Source organism: Lissotriton helveticus, chromosome 5_1 (genome assembly GCF_964261635.1).
Source record: "Lissotriton helveticus chromosome 5_1, aLisHel1.1, whole genome shotgun sequence".
NCBI classification, from domain to species: domain Eukaryota; kingdom Metazoa; phylum Chordata; class Amphibia; order Caudata; family Salamandridae; genus Lissotriton; species Lissotriton helveticus.
The window spans coordinates 1,972,983,173-1,972,991,000 of NC_136065.1; the positions used below are offsets into that span (position 1 = coordinate 1,972,983,173).

The 7,828-nt window shown below is 47.9% G+C and overlaps 1 protein-coding gene across 1 annotated transcript; it reads left to right on the forward strand.

Moving 5' to 3' along the window:
- The first annotated feature begins 1,515 nt into the window (after positions 1-1,515).
- Positions 1,516-6,661, forward strand: LOC144753922 (telethonin-like). The gene is made up of 2 exons (XM_078641450.1): positions 1,516-1,664; positions 3,793-6,661. The coding sequence occupies exons 1-2, from the start codon at positions 1,516-1,518 to the stop codon at positions 4,205-4,207; spliced, it is 564 nt and encodes a 187-aa protein (XP_078497576.1). The 3' UTR covers positions 4,208-6,661.
- Positions 6,662-7,828: the final 1,167 nt, after the last annotated feature.

Here is a 7,828-nt window from a genome sequence, read left to right on the forward strand (position 1 = left end):
CCACTCTGCACCAATCTACTCTAGGTCACTGCACTGTATGCTACCGCAGTCTATGCTACTACACTTTATGCCACTTTACTCTACTCTACAGCACTGCACTCTACTCTATGCCACTCCACTCTACGTCAATCCATGCTACTCCACTCCACTGTATGCCACTCTAAGACACTTCACTCCACTCTACTCTATGCCACTCCACTACACACAGTGCCACTCTATGCCACTCTATGCTGTCACATCATTCCACTCTACTCTACCCTACGCCACTCAAAACCACTTCACTCCACTCTATGCCATTCCACACTACTCTATACTATGCCACTCCAGTCTACTCTACTCCACATCACTTCATGACACTACACCCTAGTTTACCTCACTCCACTCTACATCAATCCATGCTACTCCACTCCACTGATTGCCACTCTAAGCCACTTCACTCCACTCTACTCCACGCCACTCCACTCCACTACACACAGTGCCACTCTACGCCACTCTACGCCACACCATTCCACACTACTCTATGCCACTCTACTCTACACAACTCAAAGCCACTCTACTCCACTCTAAGCCATTCCACACTACTCTATGCTATGCCACTCCAGTCTACTCTACTCCACTCCACATCACTTCATGACACTCCACCCTAGTCTACCTCACTCCACCCTGCACCACTCCATTCTACTCAACTCTACTCTATGCCCAATCCACTCCACGCCACTCCACTCTATGCCACTTCACTCTATGCCACTCCAAGCCAATTTACTGCACTCTACTCTACGCCTTTCCACATCACTCTACTCCATGCCACTCTACTCTACTCCACTCCACACTGGTATAAAACACAGCTAAAAGACATTGGCAATGCCAATAGGTCTTGTTTAGGCAAAACACTTGTTTTTGTTTGCTTTTTCTTGCCACTGCACAGCTTCAAGGCCGCTGTACAGCATTACTTAAAAACACTGGCAAAAATCAATCAGTCCCAAAATCGAGACCTATTGGCTTTACCAATGCGTGACATTTTTCAAGGTTACTCTCCAGGGCCCATATCTGGCGCTTTTAATCAAATGTTTACTATTTCATGTGGTGACTGGAGAGTGTGAAGGAGTGTTGGTGGTGGGCGGTGCTGGTATGCGGACGGTGACAGTAAGGAGTGTGTTATGTGTGAATGCCTCTCTGACGTCAGCAGGGGGCTCGGTGACTCAGCGAGTGAGGCTGGTGCAGTCAGAGCGTGTCCTGTATCCGGGCTTCCAGCACACGGGTGTCCGGTCAGATATAGCACATTACAGCCCAGGCCTGGAATAGCAGCGGCGGCCTGTATAAGAGACCGGAGGGAGGGAGGGCAGAGACAGGGAGGGCGAGTCACAGCTGAGGAGCGCTCCAAGCAGACAGACTGAAAGAGACATAGAAACCGCCAGACTGACTGCAGAGACACCCAGGCAAGCGGCGAAACAGAAAGACAAAGAGACAGACATAGTCAGGAGCAGAAGAACAGACTCACAGACGGACGCCGCAGAGATGTCGGGGTGCACTGTGGCCCTGCGGGGTGCAGGGATGCTGAGTGCAGCAGAGCTGAGCTGCCAGGTGCAGGAAGAGAACAAGGCCCGGAGGGAGCTCTACACGGCCGAGTGGAGGGACCTCAGTCTGTCCAGCAGGGCTGAGAAGGGGTGAGTGAGTGCGGGTCTGTGGGATGGACAGGGTAAGTGGGTGAGTGGGAGAGGGGTTTTAATGTGGCGGGAGTGTGAGTGAAAGTGCAAGTATGTGCCGTATGAGAGGGTATGGAATTGAGAATGACTTAAGACATGAATTGTGAGCACGAGAGGTGGATAGACTGAGGTAATATGGCAGAGAGAGAGAGAAAGAGAAAGAGAGAGAGAGAGAGAGAGAAAGAAAGAGAGAGCAAATCCGCGAGGAGAATCAGTGAGACAGTGAGTGAGAATGTCAGGTGAGTGATTACAGATCATAGAGACAGGTATCCAGAATAAATAATGAGCGAGTCTGGGTCAGGCTGGAGGCGAGTAGAAGCGAGTGCGCGCAAGTGAGCAGGGTCCCCGAGTGTAGATGTCTGAGATCACGCCTAAGGACAGGTGGTGGTGAGTGAGTGAGTGGGAGGTGAAAGTAAGTCATGCATGGTAATGCACAATGAGTCTGAGCTGTCCTGGTGATGGGCAGATTCAATACGTGAGAGTAAGTGGCTGTATGAGTCTGGGATGGGTATGGGATATGAGAAAAGTGAGTGTATGACTGACGATTGGGTCTGAATGAACGGGCTGTAGCGCCAGGCTTCAGGCATGTGGACATGTGAGTACCTCTACTCGAGCCAGCAAGGGTAAGCGCAGGCTTTGGGTGGGCAGTGTGCGTATCGTAGGATGAGTAAGTGTATTGTCATGGTGCTGGAGGAGTGAGTGTGACTCCAGGTTCTGGTTGGAGTCCAAGCCCGTGTGAGTGAGTTTGGCTCTGTGTGTCTGCTTGGGTGATGGTGACTGCAGCTCTGGATCCAGTCAGTGTGAGTTAGTGCGGCTCTGCGGGCCGGCTGCCTGAGTCAGTGTGGCACTGTATGAGTGGCGCACTGCATGATAGAATATGGCTTTAGAGGGTGGTGAGGGCCGTGAGTGTTGGAGTGAGTGAGTATGGCCTATGATCAGGCTGAGGATTTGCTCCCTTCCCCTTTACCTACTCTTCTCAGATCAAGAAAGCCAGTTCATTTCCACTGATGCTTCTGGGAGTTGAAGGGGCTCATGTCCCAGTGCCATTCATATTGGGCCCCACCACCACAGCTGCTGAATGCTTCCGCATGCCAGGCGGCAGCACAGAATTATAACATATACATAACCCATTGCCACACACATACATAAAAAAGCTATATACCTTTAAATTACACTCTTTCAAACAATTCACAGGTGTAAATATTTGATTAAAATGTTTCAATATGACTTTGTAAGTGTGTGTGTCAGTGTGCCCCCCTTAAAAACCTCTTCCAGAGACACCGCTCTTCATTTCTGTCCATGGACTTGCCAGGAACATTACTCGTACCTTCTGCTGTTGGAGCTCAATAGGCGCTCGATAATGGTGACCGTGCATGGCTGCAGCCAACCTAAGCCCCTCCTGCAGACCCCGGTGCCTTCTCGAGCCCAGCTTAGGGGAGCACCAGGCACTTTCCTGGCAGCTGATGATTCAATTGATGAGTTACCCAGTTATTGCGTCTTGCCTAGTTTCTTACGAATGTTGCATTCTGGGTAGCGTGCTCAACAGGAGGCCCTCTGGTGTTGACGCTGACATCGCTTTGCCCAGGATCTGTCACACTTTACTCCTTCTTTGGTTCACCTAGGAATACCTTCCCTTGGCTGTAGGAGCATCTGTACTTAAGCTATTCCAGGTTGTAAGGTCCTAAACGCTGCTAGGAATGGGCCCTGCATCAGGAAGCTCTCTGTCATTCAGCTTTACTTTGGGTTGTCCACTTTGAGTGACACATTTCGCCTCCTGAACTGCCTAGCTCACCCAGTCGGATGATCTGTATTGCCATTCTTTGGATTTTATATGGCCTATGAACTGTTTGGGCCCGTAAGGAGCACTCAGCAATAGCTTCCTGACTAGGAGACGCTCCCCTATGAACCCCATACATTGGGCTGGACATAGTATGTGATATATACTGCTTCCTGCGGTGCACCAAGGTATAAGTTCTCCAGCAGGAAGTGCTCTATTGTTGATTTTGACATTAAGTTTATCTTGCATTTTGCGCAATGGGGTTACACAAAGGGATTCAGTTGTTCATGGCTTCTTTTCCTCTTCCTACAGTTGCTGTATGAGAGAAGCCGATGACCATCGGAAGGAGACCTACACCAAGAGTCATGAGGTCCGATTTCTGGTGCAGAAGTCTCCGTGGAACATCATGAAGCTTGGTCGTCTCGGTGAGGTGCAGACAGAGTACCACCTACCCTACCAGCGGGCCCTGCCCCTGCCTATCTTCAAGCCTGTGGACCTGAGTGGCAAGATAGAGAGGGTGCCCACCCCTCAGGAACTGCACAGAATGATGGCGTTCGAGAGGGCCTTGACCCACCCGGGCGACGGTCTGTGCCGGGACAAGAAGGTGATCTCCGAAATCACCAAGGATCTTCCCCAGGTCATGCAGATGCCACACGTGAAGTTTGGAAAGGTGCCCCTGCCGCGGTCCCTCTCAAGAACCTTGTCCCAGGAGGCCAGACGAGGCTGAGGGACAGACTAGTCAAGCAGCTGGCACACATGGATATTGGGAAGATGTTCCTGCCACCCTCCCTGTCCAGAAGCTTCTCCAGAAGACCAACAGTGGTGGAACACAATAGAAAGAACCTGTTCAAACTGACTTAATGCACCCTTCCTTACTTTCAAGTATTTCTCTTCAACATGTTGGCGTGTTGCATGGACTGGAAGAGTACGGGGTTCAGGGAACTTGATTGAGTGGGTCTGGCCAAGAAAACTGACTCAGGCCAGGACCTCTGAGGTTTGTCTGGGTTACTAATCATAATAATGATCTCTAGACAGGCTCCAGTATCTCCTGGCCTCATCTATGTGTTTTTTTACTGCTGCATTGTATTTGAAAATTGTCTTAGCCATAGAGCGTCACATTGTCAACAATCAAGCACAGTGAAAGCAATCAATGAATTGATTAGGATGATAAAAAGGAGACAAGGAAGAGTTCCCTGAACAGAAAATATAGAATTGACTGAAGGAATAGTCTCAAATAGCAAATAAGAGAAGTACCTAAGTATGAGAAAGAGTGAATGGCAGAGGAAGGGAATGGGCAAATTATTACAATAGTGAGGAGCACTGAGTGAGAATGAGCAGAGACGAGAGGGAGCAATGGGGAAGAGGATTGACCGAGACTTAGAAGCAGAGTGGAGATTGCATGTAGACAGTAAGAGCACTGACGAAAGGTAGGAGGAACCAGGTCACAGATAGGTAAAGACAGAGCAAAGAAAGTTCTGAGATGGGAACAATAGGGAAGCTGAGGGAGCGCCATGAGATGGACAGAGACATGCGGAGAACAGGGAGGATTAAAGAGGAGGCAGGTGGGTGAATTAAAAATAAATTGAAGAGGTGCCGCACACAGGGGAATCAACCAATCAGAAGAGGGGAAGACAGTGCCACTGGAGGTGGGTGCAAGTATTATAGCTCGTCAAAAAATGGGTGAGGCTATGGAGGGAAGACCAATCAAAAGTGAGAAAACTAGTGATAACTGGAGGTCAGCAGAAGCACTGAATACAGTAAAGACAGTTGCAATAGCCCATGAAGACAAATTACTAAACAAGGAGTACGAGTATTGATACCTGGAGTAATGGAGAGAGAAGAGGAGAGTTTGCTATAGTTTCCGTAAGTGGGAAGGGTATGCCCAGACGTGGGTGCCTTGCTCACTGTGCCCCTGGATTAAAGCTAGTCTGAAACTGGTCCCAGGATGCATGTTTTCCAGTCCAGCGAGGACTTGGCCTGGCAATTCAGGTGGACTGTTCTCATGAGCAGTAGGGTCAAGACTGATTGGCAAATGTCAGATCTGAGACTTGGGGTGAATGTTTGACAATGTTCAGCATTTTAACCATCATCTTTTTGTGTTGCTAAACAGGAATGAGAAAACAGATGTATGGACTTTTGTAGAGACTGAATGGACATGTGCACAAAATATACTTATAATAGAAGAAATGTGAAACAAAAGGACCAGTTGATAAATGAGGTTTCACAAAGCTCAGGAAGGTGTTCATTCTGGACAGCTAGTAGAGCGTCTGACCACTACCTCACTTAGCCAACCACCATGCCCTCTTTGAATAGTGTATTTTCAAATCCAAAAACAGATCTAGTGAACACGACAATGGCATATTCTTATAATTTCTTGGCCCATGATTATAATATTTCATTTTATCAGCATGAAAGAGCTTGTTCATTCAGTAACAAGGACATTTACGAACTAAGGGACACATGTATCAATGAGTTTTACTCATTCTGTGTCAATAGCAAAAATGCTTTCTTACATGAGGCGATAATTTCCTAGCCAACAATAATGTTCCTCTGAATCCACTATCAATGTACTCCCAATTTGACGATGCTGAATGTAAGACTTTTGCCTAAAAAGTGTTATCCCACAAATCTTGATTAGCAGAACTTTGTGCAAGATGTGGTGTTTTGTTAATATAAAATATCAGAATTGTGTTCAATATGTTGTACTCCACTAAAAACCTTAAATTTGCCTAAAGTGTGGCCGCTGCCATGTTCGAATAGTTTTGGGCGCTACAGCCCTGGCACTCTTTGTCTTAAAAAGTCCCAGACCCTCCTTGAGGCAGAGTTGGTGGGATCTAAGACTCTGAACCCTGGGGTCTGTCAGCACTTTATACACAACAGCAAGCTCATTTGTTGCATTTGCATCTTTTGGAATGTGCTTATTTTATCTCTCAGGCTCACAAAGTCTTTTCAAAATTATGTTTTTTTTACATCTGTATATATGATCATCTGTACATAATTGTTATTTTGTTTACACTGTATGAGGTGTTATATTGTGTGTACACTTTTAAATCTGTACAGCCCTCTGCAGACAGGTTCGGGCTCAATGGATATGTAAAGTCTCTGCTGTCCCAGCATCTGTAGGGACAGAAGTCTCGGCCATTTGTAAAAATGAAAGACTAAATAAACTTGATCCTTTTGTACCCAGAATCGGCTTTAGAGACAAGTTTGTAAAGATAAAGGCAGGGGAGAGGATAATTAAGGACTGGGGAAGTAGTTTAGGGGTGGGGGGCAAGGAGAACTACATGGGCGGCAGAGGGGAGACGAGAGAAACTCCTCAGTCCAGAGATTTTAGGACAAGGTGTAGGAGCAGAAGCCAGAAAACATTGTAAATGTATGAGGGTGGAGAGTGTGGGTACTGTGGGCTAGAGAGAGTGGCTACTTTAGGGCTGGAGAGAGTATGTATGTTTGTGTGTGTGTATGTGGTATTTCTATAGTGTGGACCTAGCCAAAACCAAGGGTGGCACTGTCGATGGTCAAAGACAAGCATAAAGTCAACAAACAATAGGAGAGGTCGCTGGTGTGCGGACTGGTAATGGATTGTGATGCAGCCGTGGCCAGTCCATTAGGGCTGAGTGACCACGCCCCCCATTTTTTGCCCCTCCCAAATAGTGTCTGTCACACTGAACAAAGGTCAGCCTGACGGACACTGCTCATTTTCAGGACAGGCAGCCAGGAGCCAGATATGCGTTAAATGCGCCCGCTCCTGACTGCCTGAGCTGAACTTTGCTGGGCTGAGGATGTCACAGCTCCTGTGAGCGTGACCTCCTCAGTTCAGCAAAGGTCCATGAGGCCCTCCCCTCAGTGACGAGGGGTATTGTCACTGATTGCCTCACACCTGGGTGCTTCAGTTTTAAGCCCTGATGTCCCTAGGGCCGAGTGTCAATTAGTGACACTTCATCACAGAGTGGGGTGGGGTCAGCAGTCTCACTGACCCCATCCTACTCTGTGATGATGTTGGTCAGCCAATGAGGGACGGCAGCAGTCCCAGGCATCCTTGGACCTCCAAGGCAGAGCTGCAGGTAAGTGTGTGTATTTTTTTGTATTAATGTTTAGTGCGTGCATGCATGTATGTATGAATGTTTGGTAATGAGTGTTGTGAATGGATGTGTTTGTGTGTGTGCGCTTGTGAATGCATGGTTGTGAGTGTGTATGTGTTTGTGTGTGTCCTATCCGCCCCCTTTCTCCTAAACGTACCGTCCGCCACTGTTGTGATGTTGTGTACTTCAAAGAGGTGAGTTTTCAACTCTTTCTAAACTGGAGCAGCGCTGGGGCAGTCCTTTTAGATACAGGGAAGTTGTTCTGAATC

What these genes read in the sequence shown, in the direction of transcription:
- LOC144753922 (XM_078641450.1), top strand. Translation starts at nt 1,516, where the DNA reads ATGTCGGGGTGCACTGTGGCCCTGCGGGGTGCAGGGATGCTGAGTGCA. An exon ending in TCCAGCAGGGCTGAGAAGGG is followed by an intron (nt 1,665 to 3,792) that starts GTGAGTGAGTGC and finishes CTCTTCCTACAG; the next exon opens with TTGCTGTATGAGAGAAGCCG.